The sequence below is a fragment of the Cordyceps fumosorosea genome (genome assembly GCF_001636725.1).
Source record: "Cordyceps fumosorosea ARSEF 2679 chromosome Unknown scaffold_22, whole genome shotgun sequence".
Taxonomy (NCBI): domain Eukaryota; kingdom Fungi; phylum Ascomycota; class Sordariomycetes; order Hypocreales; family Cordycipitaceae; genus Cordyceps; species Cordyceps fumosorosea.
In genome coordinates, this window is record NW_017387322.1 from 110,421 (window position 1) to 135,332 (window position 24,912).

Genomic DNA, 24,912 nt, shown 5'->3' on the forward strand with positions numbered 1-24,912 from the left:
TCATAAAATCAATCCCGACAAGAAAGTGCACTTACTAGCCATGGCTGAGGACATACCCTTTTGTTTTGTGTTATCCTATGGTGGTTGAAAGCAACGACGTGGTGTAGCCCTCCGTCGGCTCGTTTTTCTCTGGCGCGGATTGTAAGCAGGGGCCGGCAGAGCTGGCCGGTCCCAGAAAGCCGGATACGGATGTGCAGGCGAAACGAGAAAAAGGAAGGCACAGAACAAACATAGCGTGCCAGTGTTGCAGCAAAGAACTGCTAGTGCGGCATGGAAACCTGCATGATGCATCGGTCTACGCGGAGCAGGGGGGGGGACAAGTCTTGTTTTTAGGGGCGATAGAAGGGTTGGGTACTTGAACCGCGGGCGGTTTTAGCGTTGCAGCTCGCTATAAAAAAAGTGTTTCTTGGCGGGGACTTGGATTTGGTGGCTTTTGTGGCTGAAGGTCAGGACTTAACTTCTGGTGATTTCGGCTTGCCCATGTTGCATGCCCTACTACAGATGCGCAGAAGGATGAAACGACAATGATGATGAAAAGGATGCGTGTAACTTGCCAATATTGTGTGAGCTGTGTGTTGCCACTGCGCAAGCCATCTACCAATGGCGTGTGAGCTGAGCCGCTCTTCCATTGCGCCGTCGGCAAGGCTTTGTTAGGTCAACCCCAAGACACGCCCAAGGCTCTCATTAAATAGAGCCCACTGCTACCCAAGTTCGCCCTGAACCATCTTTTTTTTTTTCGACACCAAGGAGACGACGCTGAGTCCAAGAACTTGGAGAAATACATCAACTTAGATCGCCTTGTACTCCTGTGCCGCGTTCGTTTCGACGTTCTGCTTCAACATATCGAACACACCTGGTGGACGCCCCCGAAGCCGCGCCTCCGCTCCCGCTAGGAAAACCTTCCAATTGGCGCCTGACCATTACACCTACCGACCTCCCTCTTCCTCGAACTTTCGTCCCATCCACCTTCTCGACCACCGCTCCGCGCCGCCTCTCCTTCTTCGGTCCCCTTAGTGCGGCCGCCGTTCCCTAATTCTATCCACCTGCATCGCTTCGCTCCTCTGCTTCTTCTTCGCTTTGGCATCTTCCTTCTTGTTGACTTTGTGTGTTTGCGCTGGCCCTCTAGCGTCGCGACTATCATACACACCTCCTGCGTCTCCATCACCCTCGACTCCCCCAGGCTATTGCTTGGTACGCACGACGAACGAGCTCATATGTGACCCGGTCTTAAATCATAGAAAATACTACTTCTCGCGCGGCATTCAACACGCTACTGAAGCAGCAGTCTTCAACGACTGCACCACACCCCTCGAATCGTCTCGCGACTACAACGCACCCCCTATACAATGCCCCCAGTTGCAATTCATGACCCGGCCGCGTCCAATGGACGAAGCACAAATGGCCACTTGCACGTTCACATCAATGGGAACGGCAACGCCAATGGCGGCTCCCATGCCGTCATGTCGCATCGCGTGAGTCCCTCGCGCAAGCAGTCCAGCCCTATGGCTCCTGCTTTCATGGTCTCGGCACCAGGTAAGGTTCTCTTCTTCGGAGAGCACGCTGTCGTCTACAACAAGGTAACTCTACGCAAGTCATCCAGTGAATACGCCTGCTGACTCTTCTAGCCTGCCATTGCTGCGGCAATTTCTCTTCGATCCTATCTCCATGTCACCACCCTCTCCAAGTCGAGACGAACCGTTTCACTACGATTCCCCGACATCGACCTTATCCACTCTTGGAACATTGACGAGCTACCATGGAATATCTTCCACCGCGCCGACAAGAAGAAATCATACTACTCCCTCGTCACTGAGCTCGACCCCGAGCTGACCGACGCCCTTCAGCCTCATCTGGATGTCGTCTCCCTGGACCACCCAGAAGAGACTCGCAAGGTGCATAAGAACACCGCCTTTGCCTTTCTCTACCTCTTTCTCTCACTCGGTATGCCATCCTTCCATGGCTGCCTCTACACCCTTCGCTCGACCATCCCCCTCGGCGCTGGCCTCGGAAGCAGTGCCTCCATCTCCGTCTGCATGTCAGCTGCCCTGTTGCTACAGCTGCGAACACTATCCGGACCGCATCCTGATCAACCCCACGACGAAGCCCGCCTGCAAGTCGAGCGCATCAACCGGTGGGCTTTTGTTTCTGAAATGTGTATCCACGGAAAAACATCCGGTGTCGACAACACGGTTTCCACGCAAGGCAAGGCTGTTATTTTTCAGCGCACCGAAGCCGGGAAGCCCCCGGTCGTCCGCAATCTCTTGGACTTTCCTGAGCTGCCCCTTCTATTAGTCCATACCGGACAGCCCAAGTCCACCGCCCACGAGGTCGCCAAGGTCGCTAAGCTCCGTGAGGCTCATCCTAAGCTCGTCAATTCTATCCTGGACGCTATGGAGCGCGTCACAGTGACTGCCGGTGAAGTCATTGACGACCAAGACTTTGACGAGAAGGAGGAAGAATCCCTGCAAAAAGTCGGTGAGCTGATGAGAATCAACCACGGTCTCCTGGTGTCGCTTGGCGTCTCTCACCCACGCCTGGAGCGAGTCCGAGAGCTGATTGATCATGAAGAGATTGGCTGGACCAAGCTCACTGGTGCCGGCGGTGGTGGATGCTCCATTACCTTGTTGCGACCTGGAGTGGACCGCGCCAAGATTGTCGAGATGGAGAAGCGCATGAGCGATGAAAACTATACCAGCTTTGAAACGACGCTCGGCGGCGACGGTGTTGGCGTGCTGTGGCCCGCTGTTCTGAAGAACGGCACTCATGAGGACGAAGAGGGTGGCATGGAGATCGACCTCGAAAAGTTTCTCAGCGCCGAGGGCACTGACGGGGTTGAGAAGCTGGTCGGTGTGCATGGCGGCGGGCTCGAACGAGAAGGCTGGAAGTTTTGGCGCATCGAAAGCGATTAAATACATGTAATGGCGTTTAGGGCCAGGGATAGGCGCGGGTCGGCTTGGGATTACTTGGACTATACTCTTTAGAACTTAACCTTGCGGTGCTGGCATATTACTATTTATTTATTCGCCTGTATTTAGTTTCTCTTCATTCTCCCAATTACTTTCAACGTTGGTATTTCTGTCCAAGCCCGCTCCCTCGCGTGCATTCGTGCTACCCACACACGACTTATCTATCCGCAGGATCCAACTCTGTGCAGGCAGGTAGGCAGGTATCTTGGGATGATGGCAATGCAAACAAATTGCCAAGCCAAATGATAACAAAGTCGCACGGCAGCTGACAAGCCGTGTTTGCAGCATCGCCTGCCCTATGTTTTTGGCTTGCGCCCCTGTCTATTTCGGCCCAAGCTTTGACGGAACAGAGGACAATACAAGCTCCGGTGTGCTACACGAAGAGATGGTACCACGGCGAGGGGAAGAAGGAGGAGGAAGAAGGGGGGGCGGGAGAGGAGAGAGGGGAGAAGCAACGCCGAATGCTGTGCAGGAGCAAGCTGGTGTCACCAAACGCCCGTCTTACCCAATCCAGCCCGCGGCAGCTCGTTTCTCGCCACCCTTTTTGCGTCTTGTTTATGCCCTTTCGGATATTTAAGCAGACCGACTTCTCCCTTTCTCACCTTCTCCTCACTTGTTATCCAGAAACATCTGCCTTTCCACACTCCACGTCAACCTGCCGTTGTCTTCTCCTACAACTCCTCCCCACATTTGCAAACAACCACAGCCGCTCCCCCCAAGAAACCATCATGAGTCAACAGCAGCAGCAACAGCTTCCTTTTGGTTACCTCGCGCAGATGGAGTCGTACTTTTCCACCGTCAACGCCTTCACGGCGGCCCCTGCGACGAAGGCGGCGATCATCCCCGCCCGCCAGCAACCACCACCAGCCCCGCTGCCGCCGACCAACACCACCACCAGCAACCTGCCGGACTGCTTCCGCACGCTCCGCTGCGACGGGTGCGAGATGCTCTTTACTGAAGCCGGCACGGACGAGGCCCGGTGGACGTTTCCCTGCGGCCACGTGTACTGCGCCGAATGCATGCGTCGCGCGCGGTCCGCCGCGGAGCGCACCAACGTGCACGCACTTTGCCGGCGGTGCTCCAACATTGTCGTGCGCAAGCGCGACAACGCACCATGCGCTCACCCGATCCCGATCGTCTCCTTCAACGCCGCCAGCCGGGCGACGGGGGAGGGCTTCGCCGGCCTGCCGGACAGGTACAGGCTGGCGCTCGGCCAGCGGACGGGTCCCAAGTGCCAGCTGTGCTGGCTGGCGGCGCGCCTGCAGAGCCTGACATTCCGCGCGGCGGTGCGCTGGCCGGCGGTCGCCGAGTCGGGCTTCCCGGGGGAGCTGTTCGCGTGCGTGCAGGTGGACAGGCGCCGCATCGTGCACGGCATGCGCAGGGAGCTGCCGGAGGCCGAGGTCGACCCGGAGGACGACGTGGAGCTGGGGAGGGGGGTGCGGTCGGTGCGCGAGGAGCTGGCGCGCCTGGCGTCGGATATCTGCGGCGGCCTGGGACAGGTCCCGATGGAGCCCAACTTTGACCCGCGGGGGGATATCGTAGTGCAGTACCGCCTGCGAGGCTTTGGGCGCTGGGTGAGGGAGAATGGGATGGATGAGGGGGCCCTGCCGGTCGGGCTGCGGGCGGCGGTGTATGGGGAGTGGGCGTGAGGGGGAAGAGAGAGGTCCAGGAATATGATGGATGAGATGAGCATGAGGGAGGGGAATTGGCTGAACGGACGTAAGCCGGACACTTTTATGCTTCTGAACAAGACTGCGGACTGAACTTTGGAGGAACGATCATTGCTGGTATGGAATGGACCTGAAGAGAATGGTGCGAGGCTGAGAGAGGAGCAAGGTACATATTGACTGCATGTATATAACCCTAAGATATCTGAGCGACAATTTGAAGCGTCAATACGAAGGAGCCGTTGACCGACAATGAAGATAAATACACCTGTCTGCTGTTGTGCTAGACTAGCTGCTGCACTCTGTACTTCCAGTATCCCTCCCGGATCGGATCCCACTTCTCCGACAGCCGCTGCAGGCACAGCCTCGCCTTGTCGGCGTCGCCGGCCTGCGCGTACACGTCCGCCAGGTAGTCGAGCGCGTGCGAGCTGCGTACGCTCTCCGCTTCCGTGCCCAGCCCGTCCACCAGCCCCTCCGCCAGCTCCCGCTCGCTCCCCAGCTCCCGCCCCCCCTTGGCCAGCGCTGCGCGCAGGTAGTTCCACGCGGACTGGTTCTGCGGCGCGAGCGCGATCTTGCCGCGCGCGTACGCGACCTCGCGCGCCACCACCTCGGCGGGCACGGCCGGGTCGCGCTCCGCGGGCCCGCAGCCCGGCGTGGACGCGGCCGGGTCCTGGAAGACGAGGAAGAAGCGGTGCGACCAGGCCGAGTTGTTGCGCGGGTCGTCGTCGACGAGGGCCTCGGCGGCGGCGAGCTCCTCCTCGGCGTCCCAGCGGCGGAGGCGGCGCACCATGTGCTGCCGGTACGACCAGACGTGGTAGTTCTTGGCGTCCTCGGCGAGCATGGTGGCGAGGAAGGCGGCCTCGGAGCGGCCGAGCGCGGCGACGGCGGCGTCGTCGGCGGAGATTTGGGGCAGGTGGTGTTCGAGGAGGAGCTGGCGGTGGTGCCAGATTTGGTAGTTTTTGAGGTTCTCGAGGGCGACCTCGTTGAGCCAGGCGATCTCGTCCGGGACGGGTATGGCGAGGGCCTTGACGATCTCGAAGCGGAAGAGCCAGACGGTGTAGTGCGCGGGGTTGAGGGCGATGACGAGCGCGGTCAGGCGCAGCGTGCGCGGAGAGTACTCCTTGTCCGCCATGACGGCGCGGAGGTACGCGACGGCTGCGCAGAGGTTTGTTAGATTCGGATCGTGGATGGAAAGGGAGAGGGGGAAACTGGGATGTAATTGGGGGTTTGGGACCTACCCTCTGCGTAGTCGTCGGGGTATGCGATTCGAGCTATGGCGTCCTCGGGCTCATTGTGCACGATGGGCACGACGTCGTCCCATTCCGGGTCGCTGGCCAGCGCACCTGTGATGTCGCCGTACAATTCCCTATTCAGCGCCGCCATTTCTTTCCGTCTTGTCTTTTCCGTCTCCGTTTCTTCTGCGGTAACGTCGTCGCCCTTGGCGCCGCTGTGCCTTGCCAGGTCGCGTTTCGTTCGATATTGCTGCGACAGCAGCCGTAGGGCGGTTAGCCTCGCCTGCTTGGCGCTCCGCGTCTCGTGCTCCGCGAGCGAGTAGGAGCCGACGTCGCGGCCGGCCTTGTCCGGTCCCCAGATGTAGTCGCCGCTCGGGCGCAGGCGTCGGATCGGCAGGCCCTCTTTGGCGATGGCCTTCCAGAACTCGCGTTCTGTCTTGTTGCTGAGCGGGACCCGCTGCTGGGCGACGGGCTGGAGCAGCTGGCTGTAGACAAAGGTCTTCTTCTCGGCGGCGGTCAGCGAGGACAGGCCCGAGGTCTGGACGCGGGAGGCGAGGGGATTAGTGGCGTGGAAGCGTTCCCGCGTGCGGTCGGCGACGGTGGACGGCGGTGTTTGTTGAGCCTGGGGTGGTTGTTGCTGGTGTTCTGGACATGGGTGTTAGGCTGCGGATAGGTGAGGGAGGAGAGGAGAGGAGTTTTATGATGACCTTTGGGATCGGGGGATGCTTTGACTGTGCCCTTGGACTTGGAGGGCATGGCGGCGGAGGCGGAATGGAGGGGTGAAGAGCTTGCTTGGAGGGAGCAAAGCTTGTGGATGCAGCAGTTGGCGATGTTTGCTACCCCGCTAGATTTTTGGTGGGCCCCGGCGTTGTAAGGTGTAAGCCACGAAAGAACAATAGGTATTTAAATAGTTGCGTAGATGATCAGCTATTAAAGTCTAAGCCTCGCTACTTGGAGCTATTTGACGTAGTTTCGCATTGAATTTCCTGACTTGCACGCTCGAAATTGCACAGCGAGCTCTTCGCCGACGCCGTTCCCGGAACACCAGTCTCAAAGGAGCCGCTCCCACGGCCTCCTCAACTCGGAAAGATCCCGGTTCGGTTGTGAACGAAAACCGCGCGGTAGATCATTAGCATGATTTCGGGAGTCAGTAAAGGCGCGAGAATTCATCATTCGAGTAAAGTGACTTCTGATGCTTTTGAAGGGTGGCTAGGTTGTATTTCGAAGAATAAAATGCGGGTTTCGAAGCTGCAGCAAGGCTGGTCGCAGGAGTGGACTTGACGATTGTGAAGCTGGCATTTTTTTTTTTAGCGACCCGGGATTTTGATCAGTTGGTAAAGCTTCATGCTCGTTGCCTGAGGCGTACTAAGATGTGACTGTACTATGTCAGCAGCTTCGGCTCTCGAACGCAGCTCTACACGAGCCTCGAGTAATTAATGCATCGTGAGTCTTGGGGGCTCACTGTGATTACACACGTGAAGAAAATACTTACATAGTCTCATATGCCCCGGACTAGGCGCCATAGAAGAGTGTCTCCGTCACACTGACTAAAGGCCGCTGGTAAAACTTGGTCTGCGATGGCCTATGATTTTTCGAATTTTTCGAATTTTTCGAATTTCAAATGAAAAAAAAAGAAACCCCCCACGAGTGCGAGGTGACTGCCTCACAGGGCCTAGATAGGCGCCCCGGTATTCAATCAAGACTCAAGGTCAAACAAACCGGTCTAGCGCCTGTGTCTCTGAGGACGTACAGGACTGCGTGGGGGTATGTTGACCGAGGGGAGCTCTGACGGGTCGATGCTGCTCGGCTCCGGTGGCGGGAAGACGAAGTCCACTGTTCAAGGAAACTTTCAAGGTGATGCGCGTAGCACTGTGCGCCCGTCGTGTGCTCAGTGACGGCGGAGCGGACCGGCGGATATGGCCCCGCACGGCCCGGCGAGGCATGCATGCTCCGCCGATGCCGTGCTGTAGACCCGGAGAAGCATCGTGAAAGTCTCAGATCCGAGGGGAAATGATGACAACTTGGCATCGCCTGCTTGTGGTTAGGATACAGAGAAGTTGTCAGAGGATATCGTCGGCTTGTAACTGGTGCCCTTCATTTCCACACTTTGCGGTGTGCGAGTTCCGCAATGCCAAGAGCCAGAACCCGAATCACTCCGCAGTGGATACACCATGTAGATTTAGTCAATGCCAAGACTGAATTAGCAACCGTTGATCGTTGCCAAGCTTCTTCATTACTAAATAAATCGCCAGCTCCGATGTGTAGGAAAACAGAAGTTGCTCCCTTTTCTCTCGACCTGAAGTATAGCAGAAAAAAAAAATTGAAGCCTAAAAATAAACCCAAGAATTCCCTATGCATGCATGCTTTCTATCTTGTCTACTTCCGATGCAACTTGCCTTATTATAAGTCTCATTGCTAAAACAAATCTCCGACCTCCGACTTGAAATTAGTCAGAGGCTTCTCCCGTCTTGTTGTTGGCCCTGTAGGTGGTGCTTTCGGGGATGGGCTCCTCGCACTCGCAGCTGAGGCAGGCCTGCTTGTCCTTGAAGAACCAGAAGCGCGACATGAGCGGGATCACGGCGCCGCACCAGACGGCCGTCGCGACCACCATGCCGACACCGTAGGCGTAGCCGTTGGTGGGACGGAAGTCGGGCGCCTGCGACACGGGGAACACGACTTGTTGCGCGGGGGCCTCGATGGCGCTGCACGACGCGTTAGTTGATAAAATGAACAAGGAATAAAAGGCTAGGGAAGAGAAAAACGCACTATCCCACGGAAATCATCATGGCGGTGATAAACGACCGCAGCTGCTTGTTGCCGCCGCAACTGCAGTTGATCCAGCCGCCGAGGAGCGGGGAGAGGCCGCCGTACGCGCCGCCGATGAAGTAGGCGGCCATGCGCAGGCCGATGTTGTTGGTGCCGACGAGGAAGACGATGTACGAGAAGAGCATGAAGACGCAGAGCACGACGAACGGGATGGCCCGGTTGTTGAGCGAGTCGGCCGCGACGGCGCTGCCAAAGATGAAGACGAGTTCCTAGTCATGTGAGTTAGCAGACGGGAAGCAATAGTTGGATTGTAGGAGGAACTTGCTGTCGCGCCGATTCCGGTAGGGATGGCGTTGATCTGGGTCTTGCTGTATTTTTCCTGTTTGAGCCACAAGCCCATCCACCGCTGCAGGTTGTTGCCGCACGTCAGCTCGACGAACCTAGATGATTGTTAGCACAGCCAAGTTAGAGAAGAATTTTCCGGGGATGCGCACCCCCAACCGATGACGAAGCCGTAAAATTGCCACGAGCGCAGGATCTGGCGGACAACGTCCCAGGTCCAGACGCCGACGGCGTCACGGCCGTCCCTCTTCATCCTGTGGATGGAGAGTGCCTTTTCCTCCTCTGTCATCCACCAAATCTTTTTGCCTTTGGGTTCGTCTGGAAGATGTTAGCATAGGCGAGGCAGGAAAAGAAGAGAAGCACCCTGGAGGTGCATCCTACCGGGGCAGACGAAGAAGCCGAAGATGGCGACGGGGATGCCAAGGAGAAAGTCAAAGATGAAGAGCCAGCGCCACGAGGCTAGTCCAGCGACGCCATCCATGTTCTTGTGACTGATGACCTGTTAGTTGATGATTTTGTGAAGACGTGTGAGGGAAGCTTACAGTCCGGCTTGAATGTAGCCTGAGCACATTCCACCAAAAACTGAAGCAAAGAGGAAGATTCCGGTTCGTCGGCTAATTTCAGACTTGGTGTACCAGCTGCCAATCTAAATTCCAATTAGTTTTGATGATGGAATTGTATGTAAAAAGGGTACATACCACATAGAGACAGCCGGGATAGGCGCCCGCTTCAAAGAGGCCACAGCAGAACCTGGATGCTGGGTTAGACAGGGTGAGGCGAGGCAACGTTTGGTCGGAGTGGTGACATACCTCAGTGCGTAGAGAGTCGCAGCGTTCTCGGCCTTGTACATGAAGAGGACGAAGAAGCTCCATCCCATGGTGCAAAAGGGCAGCCAGAACCGGGGCTGGATGACGGTGAGCATGCATGTGGAAATGGGAGCGCCGATGATGACGCCGACGCTGAAGTAGGTGGTGAACCAGTTGAGCTCGTTGCCCTCTGGGAGCTGGTCAGCGAGGGATTCGAGGTAAAAAGGGAGGAAACGGACTGAATTTGAGATCGGTTTGCATGCCAGTAAGCCAGGCGTTTGTGACGTTGGTTTGGTCCAAGTATTTGACAAAAAATGTCTATAATAAAGACATTGTTAGCGGAGGGGCAGCAAAGCACAACGGAAAAAGAATTTCATACCAGACAGGTATAGAGCAAAATGCAAAAGTCGAGCTTCCTTAGGAGCCTTCGCTCCTGCTTGCTGGCGTTGACATCATACCAGTGATACCATCGCCGGATGAGGGCTCGCTCGCCGGGCTTGGACGTCAGGGTCTCTGAGACTTCCATTGTGACTGTCTGGGGACTAACCACGGGAAAGTGCGGTAGGACTGGAGTTTTGACGGCAGGAATCAGGGCACAGGATAACATGGAACAGGCTGGGAACGTTATATGTAAGCTCGGTGCACCCTGATGGCCGCAGCCGGAAATACCACATCTCGGAAGAGCTGTGCCGGGCTTCCCACCCGCCAAGACCACGGGTTTCCTTGCCAGAATTGGATGACTTGCTAGAATCAGGCTGAGACGGAGATCCAATCAGATACATTCTCAAAAGCCCTCAGCTCAACTCAGCAGTAAATAGTCTTGCTGCGGCCGCCGCATCCTGACCTGCAATGGGACCCTGGGGGTTGAATTGCAGCAAGTAGACAGACCCGCGCAAAAAAAAAAAAAAAAGTTTTTCCTTCTTTCCTTTTCCTTGGCTGCGGGCTGACATTTCAGCAGTTCCCTTTGTGGAATATTGACGAAGCTGCAGACTGGCGGGCACGGCCCCCCTTGGCCCAGAACATGCGCGGATCTCGCCGACGATGCGCTGTCTTGACTCGACAGCATTGACGATCTCGGCCAACTTGGCTGCAGGCAGGCCGGGCCATTGCCACGCGACATCGCGGCACTTGATTTATTTTCCAAAAGAAAAGAAAAGAAAAGAAAAGCATCTGCAGGAAAAGCAATACAAGGCTCGCATGAGCCTGCAGCCACTTGAAAACTCTATCGATTCCTGCGTTGGCTGGTTGGTTGGTTGATTTCGTTACGAGTTGCTGTTCGGAGGTGCCAACGTTATTACGCGACCGGCCGGATCCGGCGCACGGTGATTGGTGGGTTGCTCAGCCCATGCGGGGTGCTGATGCAGGCCTGTTCTTAAAAATAAACGAATATTAAAAATGTTAAAATATTAAAAAATAGGAATGATAAAAGAAGTGGAAAAAGTCCAGCGAGCCTTCTTTCCTGTATGAAGAAAGTTTACTTCATTGGGGATATGAGGATATGAACGGCGGCCGTCTTCACAAGACGTTGGCGATACAACAGCATAGTCATTATTATTAGTGTCGGTCTACTTTTGTGTCATTCATGTTCCACGGACAGAACTGCTGCACTTCCTCACATAAAGAACCTGTGACGTTGGTCCATCTTAAAAAATAACAGGCTGACAGCATGGAATCCTTGAAAGTGCATTTGTGGATGACTCAATATATTGAAAACTCCATCCACCCACACCAACCTCGCATCCTTCCCATGACAAATCCCCCCCTCCTCCATTGTCCAAATCGCCAAGCAACAGCCCGACAGCACGCAACGCTCGCCTGCCATGTCCCGCTCTCCCCTCTACCCTATATCTCACAATCCCTATATCTGACAATCTGACAATGCACGTCCCGCGCCAGCGCTGCCCTCAGCAACGTTGCCTCCCGCGGCTTAAAGTACAACCCCGTCGGCCGCCGCGCCATCGCCTGGTGGCCGGCGCTCTCGCAGCCCGTGATCGGGTCCGCGTCCACGCCCGGCTCGGCGGACACGGCAAAGGCCGCGATCAGCCGCACGAACAGCGCGTACAGCACGTGGTTGGCCAGCGTGTACCCGGCGCACATGCGATACCCCAGCCCGTAGCTGAAGATGGCCTGATCGGGATCCTCGAGCCACCGCTCAGGCCGGAACGTGTCAGGGTCGCGAAACAATTTGGGCTCTTGTAGAAATGGGAAAAAAAAATCCTGATTTTGTCAAATCTATGGCGGTTTTGTCGTGTTACTTGTGGGCTGGGGGACTTGACTTACCTCTGTTGCATGCAAAGGTGTTGAGCACCACGGTGTTTCCATCTGGGATGATCTTGTCTTGGTATACAATCGGCTGCACTGTCAGTCGAGGCAGCGCCAGCCGTGACGGGGTATAAAACCTGGCCTCATTATTAGGTCAAATGGCCCCAACAACTCAGCCCACCGGGGCAAAAAGGTCGAACGTACCGGAGAATTTCTCGCACCAGCGCGCTGATGTAGGGAATGTCCTCCGTGTCCCGTAGCGGCTCCCCAAACACCTTCGCCACGTCCGGGTACGCCTCTCGGATGTGCAGCAGCGCCGTCTCCTGAACGTCCGGCCTCGTCGCCAGCAGCACCAGCCCCCAGTGGATCATGTTGCTCTCCGTCGCCACCCGCCTGACAAGAACGTCAGCAGTACCGTCGACAGCTCCGCCGGCGGCAGCGGGTGCGTCGCCGCCTCATTCCTCGCCCACAAGCACCGCTTGTGCGTGCCCTCGCGCGACTTTCCTGCCACCTCCTCATTGAGGCGTTGCACGTAAGCGTCACGCCGCTCGCGCAGGCCCTCTGCCGGCCCGCGGTAGCTTCTGCTGAGTGGCCAGGCGTGCAGCAGGGGCCAGGAAGTCCTGCGCGTTGTCGGTCATGCTGCGCAGCTTGAGGATCTTGTGCTCGACGGAGATGATTTCTTGGGTGAGCGGGTTGCCGAGGTACATGCGGCGGCCGTAGCAGATGGACACGGAGAGGTTGAGGGCGAGACGCTTGACGAGCGGGGAGACGAGGAGCGGGGAGCGGCCCTCGGAGCCGTAGATGAGGAGCTCGTGGATGAGGTGACGCGTCTCGAGGTTGATCTTGTCGAGGTTCGCTTTGACGGCTGGTTTGCTGAGCTCGGCGGCGGTGGCCTCGCGGCCGCGCTTCAGGGCGTTGCCGTACACAGCCGTGCCGATGGTGGGGCCGAGAGTGCCGGCGATGAACTTGTACACGGTGTTAGCCAATTGCCATAATAGTACACCAATCAGCAAGTTAAAATGAAGGAAACAAAGTTCAACCGAATCAAAAGGTACAGAGGGTTTTATGCATCACCATACCTGGTGAAATGTATGAAAGATGGGACGCGAGGAGAGGGCAGCGGCGCTACTGGTCAAGATCTCCTTAGCGGCGGTCGCCGAGTTGACAACGATGATGGGCATGTTCCCGAACCGAACCTGGATCACATCGCCCATTTGCCTGGACCAGAGGAGGAACTGTCTCGGCGTGGTGGCTGTACAGCGACGGCAGATTACCCACGATGGGCCACGGCCCCGGCCCGGGGAAGGTGGTCAACGCGGACGTCTTGTGCAGCAGGACCAGATAGATGGCCACGCAGGCCATCAGCGGCCGGACCAGGCTTAGAACGGACAGCTCCGGCCACGACGACGCCTGGTAGAACCGGTTACGCAGCTGCACGAGGAGCTCCGGCAGGGGCTGGAAGACGTCCAACATGTCCATGGCGACAAAGGACAGTGTGGGTGGCTGGCCAGGTAGTTCTCAGGACCGGGAGAGAAAACAAAGAACAAAAGGTGCAAATAGGAGTGGAAAGAACGTGATTTCGAAAGGTTATGACGTGCGGCTACAGTTGTGATTGGATTTTATATCAACCGGCTGTCTTTGGTAGACATGAGCAGGAGGAGAGAGGCACGACGGGTAGGAGTGACCCAACCACAAGACAGCGGAAAGAAAAGGAACAAGCAGTGAGATTGATCATTGAGAATGGAAAATCAATCTCATAATCAGACTAGATTACTCTGTGTACAGTTAACATCGTTGTCATCGTCTCTGTTGATGAGATCCCTGTCACCCAGACCTCTTGCCGCTTTAACAAGTGTCAGATGCTGGCAACCAATCTGGCAACCTGGCAAAGTATACGGATCTTCGCAGATGGAGATGCAGATCCTCGCAAGGGGCGTGGCGCCGCCCGATCTGGGGGCGTGGCCGTGCGTAGACGCCATCCCCGGGGGCCGGGGTACGGGCGCTACCAGTTCTAGTTCTGATCTTACTTTGTTTTCACTAGTTATATGCTGGGTCAAGATAAAGTTAATTTATGTAATTCTATACCAGGTTTTCTCATATCAGCTATTTCAGTTATAAAGTTACCAATAGTTTCTATTCTTATACCTTCAATATTTTTATATTGAATTCAGTTAAAGAGTGTTTTATGAAGATTCTTATCAACTCTATCCATTAAATATAATAATTTAAATGAAGGCTGGACCGGGGGTCACAGCTCCGTCGCGATGCGGTTCGAGATATGCCCGAGCAGCTGGTACAGCCGCAGCGCCTTGTAGACGACCGCGTTGAGCAGCGGCAGGCGGTTCAAGTCCCTGAACGAATAATTCCAGGGAATGTCCCTAGTCACTTCGTCTCGCAGGAGCTGCTAGATGTGCGGGTGCGCGGCGAGCTCCTCCAGGGCCGAGTTGAGCGTCGTCTCGACGTTTTTCGTGGCCGGCGATGAACAGCTGCTTGTGGTTGCACACCCAGTGGTAGTCGGACATGAGGTACTGCTCGCGCGCGCGGTGCAGGCTGAAGCCGATCTTGGCCTCGCCACCCAGCGGCGGCGGCGGCGGCGGCGGCGGCGAGCACACCGGTCCTCGGCGAGCTGAAGCAGCCGGAGCTGCAACTCGTGCAGCAGCGTGTCGGTGCGCCGCGTGACGTCCAGCTTGAAGGGCAGGTTGTCGAGGAACGGGAACAGGCCCTTAAGGCGGCTCATAAGCTTGCGGTTCTGCACACCCAGGACCTGATGGATGTTGAAAGTGCGGTAGTCCATCTTGTCAGAGTCGAGCTGCGCGTCCAGGAAGTACTCGCCCCCGAGCGGAGAGCGCCCAGCGCCAGACGTCGGGGCCGATGAGCACGCCGCCGGGCTGCTCCTGATAGGCCTGCAGCAGCCTGTCGGACTGGTCCCGGGCCTTTTGACGGAACGAGTCGGGCGGCGCGGGCAGGCAGAAGCCGTCCTTGAGGAGCTTGCGGAAGGTGGCGCACTGCTCACCGTCCGAGCCGATGATGTTGATACCGAACAGCTTGGCGCCCCTACCTCAGGGAATGCTCTCGGCGAGGCCCATCTTGTTGAGCTTGCGGGCGCTGCTGCGGAACATCTGCAAGAGGTACTCGGGCTTGGTGACGAGGATTGTCTAGGCGCCCTCGTTCCAGAAGGCGACGACGCCGTGCTTCTCGATGATGGGCCGGACCAACCGGTTGTAGACGTCCGACTTGGAGGCGCCGCGGATGACGATTCAGAAGTGAGTCCAGAGAGGCACCCGGGAGATGTTGTGCGGGAAGTCGTGAGGCATCGCGGGGCCGTATAGCAAGGCGCTCACCAAGGTGTCCAGGATGCCGAGGCCTGTCCAGACGGTGCTGGGAAGGCCCTTGAGGGCGGGAAGGATAAAGTCTTGCATTACCTCCATCATGCCGACCATGTACAAGGTGAAGCAAGTACAGAGATGAAGTTGGTTGTCATGAGATTTAGACCCCACGAGGTCTCAGTAGGTGTGTGTGCGAAGGCTATTCTTGGCCGTCCGTGACGTCTGGGCAGATAGATACACCGCTGATTCTGGGCGGAAAGATTGGCATACAGTTTCTAACCCTTTCCCCTCACGAGTTTGCCTCGCAGCCTGCAGGACACAGAACGGGCTGTCGCAAAGTACCCGACTTGGGCGGCTCTCCGTTGACGGAGCTGTCCTTGGAAGGCGGCACACCGGCGCAGCAGCAATACAGAATAAAAAGAAAAAGGGGATAAATTCCTGGATAAAATAAAGAATTGCTTTTGCTGTTGCGAATGGTATCCGAGACAAAATAATAAATGTCTCTGCTGTGCCGCACGGCAGGATCTCTACCTGCAGCTGAAAGCTGAAAGAACAGGAATGTCTCGAATATCACCAAGACACTTGCAGCGGCCAGGATCCACGAGGAGGTGGGAGGCAAGAGTCAGTTCAAGTACAACTAATTTAGTTTCCATTTCCCGGACCGTCCTTTCATGATTCCTGGTTTTGTAATTCGTAATGCTATTCTCCTCAACCTTGATTCCTGGATGCTACACTGGTCCGCCAACTTCAGTGCAGGGGAGGCGTGTACGTGCTCTCAGGCTGGCTTGAGTTACTATTTACACCCCGATCTACACAACGGGACCAAAAAGTACCGTTCAAGCACAGGTCGAATCACTGATCAACTCTACCAATACCAATATGTAATCTGCAGTGCTACGTTCGACCGGGAATTCGGAGCATGTCTCGGTGCGCTGGCCAGGTGGCGTCTTACCGGCACGCACTCTCTCCCTATTCGTAAGTAGTAAATTCTCCAGCAGAGACTCCGGTGAGAAATTAATTAAGGGTTTCAAGCCGCCCTGATTTCCTGTGTTACCGGTTGATAACGATTGGCCACCGACGGCTGGCCATGGGAAATGACTGTTAGACAGAGAACTTTGCACATGTGCGGAGAACGAGGAAGTCCGGATTGGCGTTTGGCTTTAACATGGACGCACTGGTACATAGTTGGTCGCTGATTTTCCGTGTTGCAGAGCTTCTGCATTGGCTTCCAAGATTCATCATCCAGGTTAATCATCGCGGCTGTATCTTGACTGCTTCTCATTCAAGGGTCCAAGTCGAAGCCAGCGTACCAAAGCAACAGCAATTCGAAGAATCGGAGATCTGCCTGCATCGTACCTTGTCAGAGCCATGTTGCCAGACATTGCAGATGCATGGCTTCTTGCAGCATCCGCCCTTGTCGCATGCAGTGCCAGCCTGCTGCTGGTGTCGCGCTTCACGACATGCACCGCCGGCTTCGCGCAATTGAGGCGTGCCAAGCCGCAGGATAACTGGTACGAGGACGAGGATGGCAAGAGTACACCAGAGTCTATTGCCAGATTCTCAAACAAGACTCCCAAGCTGCTGTGTTTCTGCCTGGCCGCCATTGCCTTTGCAGCATCCTTGGCCATTTCCATGCTCGCTACCCTACACTCCGGGTCCCGTGATGCCATCACCTCGGCTTGGCTCCTTACCCTTGGCTGGGTGAGTTGTTTTTCCCGTCTCTTTTTCACTGTAAATGCTGACCGCATAGGCAATCATCCTGTTCCTGTCCGTCTCCATCCGACTGGACAATCATCCTGTACGATGCTACGAGGCCGGCCGTTTTCTCGCTGCTACCACAGCAACCATGGCACCAGGCATCATCTTCCAAGGCTTTTTCTTCGCCCACCAGCCGCTCATGCCCTCCCGCCGCATCGTCCTCAGCCTCGTCGCGGGAAACGCGCTTCTCTGTCCCTGCATCGTCCTCGGCGCGCTCCTCTTCCCGCGCCGCCCCGAGGTCTACCACGGCGGCCGGCCGGTCTCCGCGGAGCAGTCCGTGTGCGCGCTGCAAAGGGCCCTGTTCCTCTGGGTGCAGCCGTTGATAAGCAAGGCGTCCAGAGACGGCGACCTCGAGCACGACGACGTCCCGTCTATGGAAAGCTTTGCGAGGGCGGCGACGCTGACGGCTCAGTGGACTCGCGCGAACCACCGCGGGGACCTCTTCCGGTCCCTGGTGAGCACGTATTGGAGACAGCTGGTAGTTCTCTGGGTCAGCGTCATGGTACGTTCCATCGTCGGTGTCGGGCCGTTTTGGGCCATGTCGCAGCTCATCCAGAGACTCGAGGTGCTTGGGTCGGAGGAGGGGGATGCAGGCCCGAGTCTGTGGATCTTCCCTCTTCTGATCGGTCTCTTTACATTCTCCGAGCAGGTAAGTTTCTTCTTCTGTCAGGCAAGGCATGGAAGGAGCTAACCACTACTATTTGCTAGATGATTGCTACTCGAATCATGTGGCACTCCATCAAGAGGATATTCGCACCAGTCCGGGGACAACTATCCGCATTAATCTTTGCCAAAGCCATGCGACGAAAAGACATCAAAGCAGCTGCCGACGTCGGCGATGACGACGCAGAGAAGCAGCACGGCGAAGAATCCAAGGAAAAGGCGGCCGAGGACCTCGCCAAGTCTCGCCAGGCCATCATGAACCTCATCGGCGTCGACGTCAAGCACGTCTCCGACTTTGCCATGCTCCAGATCCTCATCGTCAGCAGCGTCGGCAAGCTCCTCATCTTCTCCATCTACCTGGTCCAAGTCATCGGCGCCGTGCCCTTCCTCGCCGGCGCCTGCGCCTGGGCCTCGCTCCTCCCGCTCAACGCCGTCGCCTCCCGCCGCTACATCGCCGCCGAGACGCGCCTCATGCGCGACCGCGACCGCAAGCTCGCCGTCGTCGGCGAGGCTGTCAACGGGCTCCGCCGGATCAAGTTCTCCGCGCTCGAGGCCCAGTGGGAGGGCCGGGTGCTGGCCCGCCGCGCGGAGGAGCTGCGCACGCTCTGGCGAGTGTTTATGGCCAGCACCATGGTGTTTGGCTGCTGGGTGACGAGCCCGATCCTGCTCTCGGCGGCGTCGCTGGCGACGTATGCGCTGATGAATGGGCGTTTGTCGCCGTCGGTCGCGTTTGTGAGTATCGCCATGTTCAAGAGCTTGGAGGCAGCGCTGGCAGGCCTGCCGGAGCTGCTGACGGTCGGCTTCGACACGCTCGTCTCCGTCCGGCGCCTCGACGCGTTCCTGCAGGAGCCGGAGCTGCTCCCGACAATTACGCATGGCTCTGGCGTCGCCTTTCAAGATGCCACCATCGCGTGGCCGTGCGACCGCGACGACGACGACGACGACGATGACGACGGCGAAACCTTTACGCTGAGCGGACTGAGCGCCGAGTTCCCCGAGGGCCAGCTCTCCGTCATCACCGGCAAGTCCGGCACAGGCAAGACGTTGCTTCTACAGGCTCTCATCGGCGAGGCCGAACTTCTCGGCGGTCGCATCGTCATGCCGACCGCGCCCCCCAAGCCCCTTCCGCCCTGGAACTGCAGCTCCTCCGAAGACGTCTGGGTAGTGCCCGGCACGGTCGCCTACGTCGCGCAGACGGTCTGGCTCGAGAACGCCTCCATGCGGGACAACATCCTCTTCGGCCTGCCGTACCTGCCCCGGCGGTACGACACGGTGCTGCACGCGTGCGCGCTGGAGCGGGACGTGGCGGCGCTGGACGACGGGGACGAGACGGAGCTCGGCGCCAACGGGGTGAACCTGAGCGGCGGGCAGAAGTGGCGCGTGTCGCTGGCGCGGCTGCTGTACTCGCGTGCGGCGGTGCTGGTGATGGATGACATCTTCAGCGCGGTGGACGCGCGCGTCGGCAGGCACATCATGCAGTACGCGGTGGCGGGGGAGATTGGGAGGGGGCGCACGAGGATCTTGGTGACGCACCATGTCGGCCTGGTCGCGGACGAGGCGGCCTTTTTCCTGGAGCTCGGCGGCGGCACGGTGCTGCACGCCGGACCGAGCTTGCGGGGCGGCATGGGCGGCGGTGCGGCAAGCGGCGGCACGGTGACGCCGAGGTCGGTCTCGAGCACAGCAAGCACCGCGGTGGCGACGACGAAGCACATCGAATCCGGTCTGATCGAAAGAGAGGGTCGAGAGCCGGCGGAGAGCGCGGAGAAGACGGCCAGGAAGTATGTCGAGGATGAGGCCCGCGAGAAAGGCATGGTCAAGAGTCACGTCTACCGGAAGCTCATCAGCAGCGGCGGTGGCCTGCGTCTCTGGCTTCCGCTGATCGTCTTTCTGGCTCTATTCGAGTCGTCAAACTTTGGTAAGTAAATCAAGCACACCCAGATGTATTCGGTCCTGTACCAACTAATTAATTTCTGGAAAAGGCCGAAATTGGTGGGTACGAATCTGGACGGCGGCTGGTCAAGACAATGCGCCGGCTTACAGCAACACAACGACGAGCCTGGATGGATTCCACGCATCCTCGATGCATCCTACGATGGCTGCTCATCCTCCTCTCGCCTCACCCGCACCCACGACCCCAGAGTCACATTCCCTGGCCTACTACCTGGGTCTCTACCTCCTCCTCTGCGCCATCGGCGCCCTCGTCGGCACCGCCCGCTTCTTCTGGTCCTTCGTCATCAGCATCCGCTTCAGCCGCCGTCTCTTTGAGGACGTCCTCGCCTCTATCCTGCGCGCCCCCTTACGCTGGATGGACACTGTCCCCGTCGGCCGCGTCCTCAACCGCCTCACCGCCGACTTTGACGTCCTCGACAGCCGTCTGATGGAGGAGGCCACCCTCGTTCTCGTGCACGCCTTTGAGCTCGTCACCATTTGCCTCGCCGCCGTCGCGCTCTCGTGGCTCGTCATGCTCCCGCTCGCCGCCGTGCTCGTGCTCGCCAGCGTGCTCGTCGCCGCGCGCTACCTCGCCGCCGCGCGGCCCGTCAAGCGCCTCGAGAGCACCGCCAAGTCCCCCGTGCTGGAGACGTTCAACGCGGCGCTGGCGGGCGTGGCGACGCTGCGCGCGTACGGGCGGACGGGAGACTACGCGGCGAGAGCGCACGCGCAGCTGGACGACTGGGGCACGGCGACGCTGCACGGCTGGTCGCTGAACCAGTGGATGACGCTCCGGATGGGCGTGGTCGGGACCGTCTTTGCGACGGCGGTCGGGCTGCTGGTGGTGGCGGACCCGGGGCGCTTCGGCGCGGACATGGCCGGGTTCGCGCTGAGCTTTGCACTGAGCTTCGCGACGGCCATGAGCTTCGCGATGCGCAACTATGCGACCGCGGAGCTGGACATGAATGCGATGGAGCGCATCGCGGAGTACGCGGAGCTGCCCACGGAGGACCTCTCAGGCGACGAGGCCCCGAGGGACTGGCCGCGCACCGGCACAGTGAGGGTCGAGCACCTCCATGCCGCGTACGCCAAGGACCTGCCCCCGGTTCTGCGGGACGTCTCGTTCAAGATTGGCGATGGGCAGCGGGTTGGGATTGTAGGGCGCACGGGAGCTGGCAAGTCGTCCCTCACGCTGGCACTGTTCCGGCTGATAGAAACCAGCGGGAGGGTCGTCATCGATGGCATCGATACCTCGACACTCAACGCCCAGAGTCTGCGATCCCGCTTGTCGATTATTCCTCAAGTAAGTTGGAGAGAGCTGCTTAACAATCTCCAGTTGATCAAGGCATACTAACGACGAATTCTACCCCCCCAACAGGACCCTGTCTTGTTCTCTGGTACCATCCGGAGCAACCTGGACCCCTCTCACCAGCACACCGACGAGGAGCTTCACAGCTGTCTCGCCCGGGTGCACCTCATCGACCAGGAAAGCAGCGACCGCGGCCCTGAAAGCCTCTCCGGGAGCGACGCCGACGACGAGGCATCCTCCCCGTCCTCCGCCGCCTCCTCTTCCACCCTCGCCGCGTCCGCCCCGACGCCGCCGCCCAACGCCAACATCTTCCGGCGGCTCTCCAGCCGCGTCTCCGAGGGCGGCGGCAACCTCTCCCACAGCCAGCGGCAGCTCGTCTGCCTCGCGCGCGCCATCCTCGCGCGCCCGCGGCTGCTGGTCCTCGACGAGGCCACCTCGGCCGTCGACATGGCCACCGACCGCCTCATCCAGCGCAGCATCCGCGACGGCTTCCGCGACGCGACGCTGCTCGTCGTCGCCCACCGCCTGCAGACGGTGGCCGACTTTGACAAGATACTGGTGCTGGACCGGGGTGCCGTCGTGGAGGAGGGGTCGCCCAGGGAGCTCTGGGAGAAGGAAGACGGTGCGTTTCGGGAGCTGTGTGAGCAGAGTGGTGAGGCCATGCAGCTCAGGGACATGATATACGCCAAGAATGCTTGAGTATGCGTTGCAAGTCGCCGCTGATGGCTGAAATGTCGTTCCTTTAAATTGTTCATTTGTTTGTAAAGTTAGTTCTCGCCAAGTCGTTAATTTATTCATCTGTTCCAGCATACATGATGTCTATACTCTTGTCCCAACACCATCATCTTGGACTCATTAAACATGACACCGCAACTCTGGGCTCACTTGGCTTGCATAGAATCAGTAGCAGTCTACGCGAGGCTCATGAAAACCTCCATCATCTTGTCGAACCGCGGCGTCCCCATGCCCGTCGTCGGGTCCCAGCCGCGCGTCGCGTTGAACCCCTTGCCGTTACAAACGCCACCCCCCGTGTACATGCCGCCCTTGACCACGTCGTGGAACATCTCCTCGTGCTTGTACAGCGTCGGGTTGACGAAGCCGACCGGGCCCTTGCCAGCCTTGATGCGCTCCTCGTTGATCAGGTTGACCAGGGCGCCTACGATCGGCGCGCTCATCGACGTGCCGCCCTCGTACCGGAACTTGCCCTGGTAGACCACAAGGCCAAAGTCGCCGGCGGCCGCGATGTCCGGGTAGCCGCGGCCGGCGCCGTTGTACAGGCCGCCGGTCTCGTACGGGATCTTGAGGTCGGTGGTACTGTAGTTGGCGTAGCCGGGGTCGTGCGATTCAAAGTACCTGCGTAGATGTCCGTCAGTCCTCGCGCTCTCCTCGGCTGAAAGATCAAGGGCTCCTTACCGGTTGACGGCGTGCTTCTGGTACTCGGGCCGGGGAAAGATGTTGGAGAAGCCGCCGCCGGGAGGGAACCACTTGGTCACCATCTCCTCGTCGCCCGCCTCACCGCCGGGGATAATCGACGTGGACCCGACCGAGGTCATGTACGGGCAGGACGACGCCTGGTCCGCCGTGAAGACGTCTCCATTCTCGCCCAGACACCCCTCCTCCGCGACGCCGCGGTCGCCGCTGGCCAGGAACAGCGAGGTGCCCTGCAGGCCCAGCTTCATGAACTCGTCACATTGGCGCTGCAAGAGAGTGAGAGTTAGAGCAAGAGCAAGCGGTAACAGAGCTAGGTGGGTTCTTGTCTCACCTTTTGGTACTTGAGAGGATAGTCCTTCTCCGGGAAGCCATACGAGATGCTAATCACGTTCGTCCTCTCAAACACGCCGCACTGGCGCACCGACGGCACGCCGTCCACCTCCGGGTCGTCGCCGCCCTCGTACTCGCAGTAACTCCCATCAATCGCATCTAAAAAGAAGTCAAAGTAGTTATGGGGGTGCGCCTCGTCGTATTCGGTCTGGAAGTCGACAATCTGCTGCGGCCAGATGAGCGGGTAGGCCATCTGGAAGTCGAGCGTCGACTCGGCGCCGGCCTCCTCGCGCGTGCCCTCGGCGCGGTCGTGCCCGATGATGTTGATGACCGGGTGCGTGCCGTTGGGGATCTCGGGCGCCACGAGCGTGAAGAAGTCGTCCAGGTCGGCTTGGGCGTACTTTTGGTTTTCGGACTCGTAGATGCCCATCTTGTTGCTCGGATGCGCGAGGGTGCCCCGCGGGACGTTGTACATGGCGCGGATGCACTCGGGCGTCACCACCTCGGAGCACTTCTTGCGGTTTCCTGATGGGGGAGTTTGGTCATGGTCAGCTGCTGAGGTTCTAGACGCTCATCGAAGTTGTGTCCGTACCTTGCTTGTCCGTCCAGCTGGGCGGCGCGGCGGCGGTGGCCTTTTCCACGGCCCTGCGACGAGCGGAAATTTTCTTCTCGCCACCCTCGGTGCGCTTTCGTAGCATCGCCGTGCCGGGAACGACAAAGTCGACGACGTCGGAGATGTCATGGGGCAGGCTGTACTCGTCGGTGCCAATGTGCTCCACGTCGTCGCTCCTCGCGTGGCGGTACACGTGGTACTTTGTCTGGAGGAGGTCCTCCAGCTTGTCGATCGTGGTGGAAAAGTAGACGGATCCTTGGCTCTTGGGCACGACGAGGGAGTCGTGGGCGATGCCCGACTGGGCGAGCCATCGCTTCACGGCAGCCACCGACTCGTCAGCCGGCTTGAACAGGTCGACAACCTGCTCGGCGGTGTAATGTTTGCCATAGTTTGGGGAATCAGGATCGGAGCTAGTAGAAGGTGTTAGTAGAGTGACTGTATAGTCCGGCTATGATAGCTATCATGGCCACTAGAGCCGTGACAACCCCGACGCTCCCTCTGGCACCTACACGTCCATGAGGTATTCCATTCCGTTTTCCAAGTTACGCTGTTTCAGCGCCATTCGAACCTGAATGCTGCCATTAGACGGCACGGCATCGCGTCTAACGAATTTGCTCTTCGCAGCACCATCGCGTTTCTCGTGGACAACGTAGCGCGGCTGGGCCGAGGGCATCGCCGTCGCCGAGGCCGCCAGACCCAGCATATACACCGAGCTCAACTTCATAGTCGCGAGATGAATGTACCTCAAGCGTTGATAGATCTCAAAGATGGCCCTTTTGGATGGTGGATTTAGTTTCCAACGTTGACTGCTCTTTATAATCATGGCGAGGAGACTTTTTCTCCGCTTGCATCCAGGCACGGCCCCTCCCGAACATCTCGCCGCCAACTCAATCGTATGATTGATCTCGAGATTATTTTCCTGTCGGCTCCCGCGCGCTGACGCGTCAATATGGAGTCTCTCCATTTCAGGAAGGTAAAAGATGGCGGTCAGTTGAGCTGCAGTAATAATACAGCGTTCTCATCTCCTTTACCCGTTGAGCTATCATCATGGTTACATTGTTAAAGGTCTATCGTGAGCTAGTGTTTCAGGGTTAATTTAGACTTCCATTGAGCTATTTAATTCTTTGTAGATTTTGGCCTGATCTGATGACGCGGCAATACGAGGTGGATTCATGCTTTGAACAAGCCTTAGTCATAGGCTTTACAACTATAGCTTTTTGACATCATCGTCCAAGTTATCCGTCTAAAGCCGGAAATAGTGCTCATTTGACTGATTCGAATCAGAGTTTCGGAAACACCCGCGGAGATTGGCCTAACAACCTCCACTTGAGATGGTGACCAACCCACCACAGTGAAGATTCTCAGCCCGAACAAGTCCGGCACTTGAGTTGTGTAGACCAGATCAAGAGGACCCTTTGGCACGACGAGGAAAACAACAGCCCAGGAAGCAAGAAATGGGTCGATGAAGCGACAGCTTCATGAGAGTCACACCATCGCGATGGCTGCCCCCCC

At 57.9% G+C, this 24,912-nt stretch overlaps 8 protein-coding genes across 8 annotated transcripts; 3 read left to right on the forward strand and 5 right to left on the reverse strand.

Annotated features, from left to right (window-relative positions):
- Positions 1–1,346: 1,346 nt before the first annotated feature.
- On the forward strand, positions 1,347–2,909 carry ISF_07470 (mevalonate kinase; the record flags this gene model as incomplete). Its single annotated transcript, XM_018851073.1, has 2 exons — positions 1,347–1,577; positions 1,626–2,909. 2 exons carry the CDS (start codon positions 1,347–1,349, stop codon positions 2,907–2,909), a joined length of 1,515 nt encoding a protein of 504 aa, XP_018701669.1.
- Positions 2,910–3,694: 785 nt separating this feature from the next.
- On the forward strand, positions 3,695–4,615 carry ISF_07471 (Zinc finger, RING-type; the record flags this gene model as incomplete). Its single annotated transcript, XM_018851074.1, has 1 exon — positions 3,695–4,615. One exon carries the CDS (start codon positions 3,695–3,697, stop codon positions 4,613–4,615), a length of 921 nt encoding a protein of 306 aa, XP_018701670.1.
- A 301-nt stretch (positions 4,616–4,916) lies between these two features.
- ISF_07472 (protein farnesyltransferase) lies at positions 4,917–6,621 on the reverse strand (the record flags this gene model as incomplete). The annotated part of the gene is made up of 3 exons (XM_018851075.1): positions 4,917–5,788; positions 5,872–6,510; positions 6,573–6,621. 3 exons carry the CDS (start codon positions 6,619–6,621, stop codon positions 4,917–4,919), a joined length of 1,560 nt encoding a protein of 519 aa, XP_018701671.1.
- Positions 6,622–8,311: 1,690 nt separating this feature from the next.
- Positions 8,312–10,305, reverse strand: ISF_07473 (Major facilitator superfamily domain, general substrate transporter; the record flags this gene model as incomplete). Its single annotated transcript, XM_018851076.1, has 10 exons — positions 8,312–8,567; positions 8,632–8,877; positions 9,036–9,071; positions 9,126–9,291; positions 9,355–9,464; positions 9,516–9,619; positions 9,672–9,723; positions 9,783–9,969; positions 10,019–10,097; positions 10,159–10,305. 10 exons carry the CDS (start codon positions 10,303–10,305, stop codon positions 8,312–8,314), a joined length of 1,383 nt encoding a protein of 460 aa, XP_018701672.1.
- A 1,316-nt stretch (positions 10,306–11,621) lies between these two features.
- ISF_07474 (Cytochrome P450) lies at positions 11,622–13,520 on the reverse strand (the record flags this gene model as incomplete). The annotated part of the gene is made up of 6 exons (XM_018851077.1): positions 11,622–11,971; positions 12,060–12,178; positions 12,246–12,434; positions 12,585–13,006; positions 13,121–13,237; positions 13,320–13,520. The coding sequence occupies 6 exons, from the start codon at positions 13,518–13,520 to the stop codon at positions 11,622–11,624; spliced, it is 1,398 nt and encodes a 465-aa protein (XP_018701673.1).
- A 769-nt stretch (positions 13,521–14,289) lies between these two features.
- Positions 14,290–15,469, reverse strand: ISF_07475 (P450 family sporulation-specific N-formyltyrosine oxidase Dit2; the record flags this gene model as incomplete). The annotated part of the gene is made up of 6 exons (XM_018851078.1): positions 14,290–14,445; positions 14,546–14,591; positions 14,654–14,805; positions 14,870–15,095; positions 15,159–15,196; positions 15,323–15,469. 6 exons carry the CDS (start codon positions 15,467–15,469, stop codon positions 14,290–14,292), a joined length of 765 nt encoding a protein of 254 aa, XP_018701674.1.
- Positions 15,470–16,735: 1,266 nt separating this feature from the next.
- Positions 16,736–21,725, forward strand: ISF_07476 (ABC transporter, transmembrane domain, type 1; the record flags this gene model as incomplete). Its single annotated transcript, XM_018851079.1, has 5 exons — positions 16,736–17,068; positions 17,118–17,774; positions 17,834–19,703; positions 19,768–21,020; positions 21,096–21,725. 5 exons carry the CDS (start codon positions 16,736–16,738, stop codon positions 21,723–21,725), a joined length of 4,743 nt encoding a protein of 1,580 aa, XP_018701675.1.
- A 212-nt stretch (positions 21,726–21,937) lies between these two features.
- Positions 21,938–24,124, reverse strand: ISF_07477 (Peptidase S8/S53, subtilisin/kexin/sedolisin; the record flags this gene model as incomplete). The annotated part of the gene is made up of 5 exons (XM_018851080.1): positions 21,938–22,379; positions 22,440–22,723; positions 22,789–23,312; positions 23,380–23,810; positions 23,910–24,124. The coding sequence occupies 5 exons, from the start codon at positions 24,122–24,124 to the stop codon at positions 21,938–21,940; spliced, it is 1,896 nt and encodes a 631-aa protein (XP_018701676.1).
- Between the last annotated feature and the right edge of the window lie 788 nt (positions 24,125–24,912).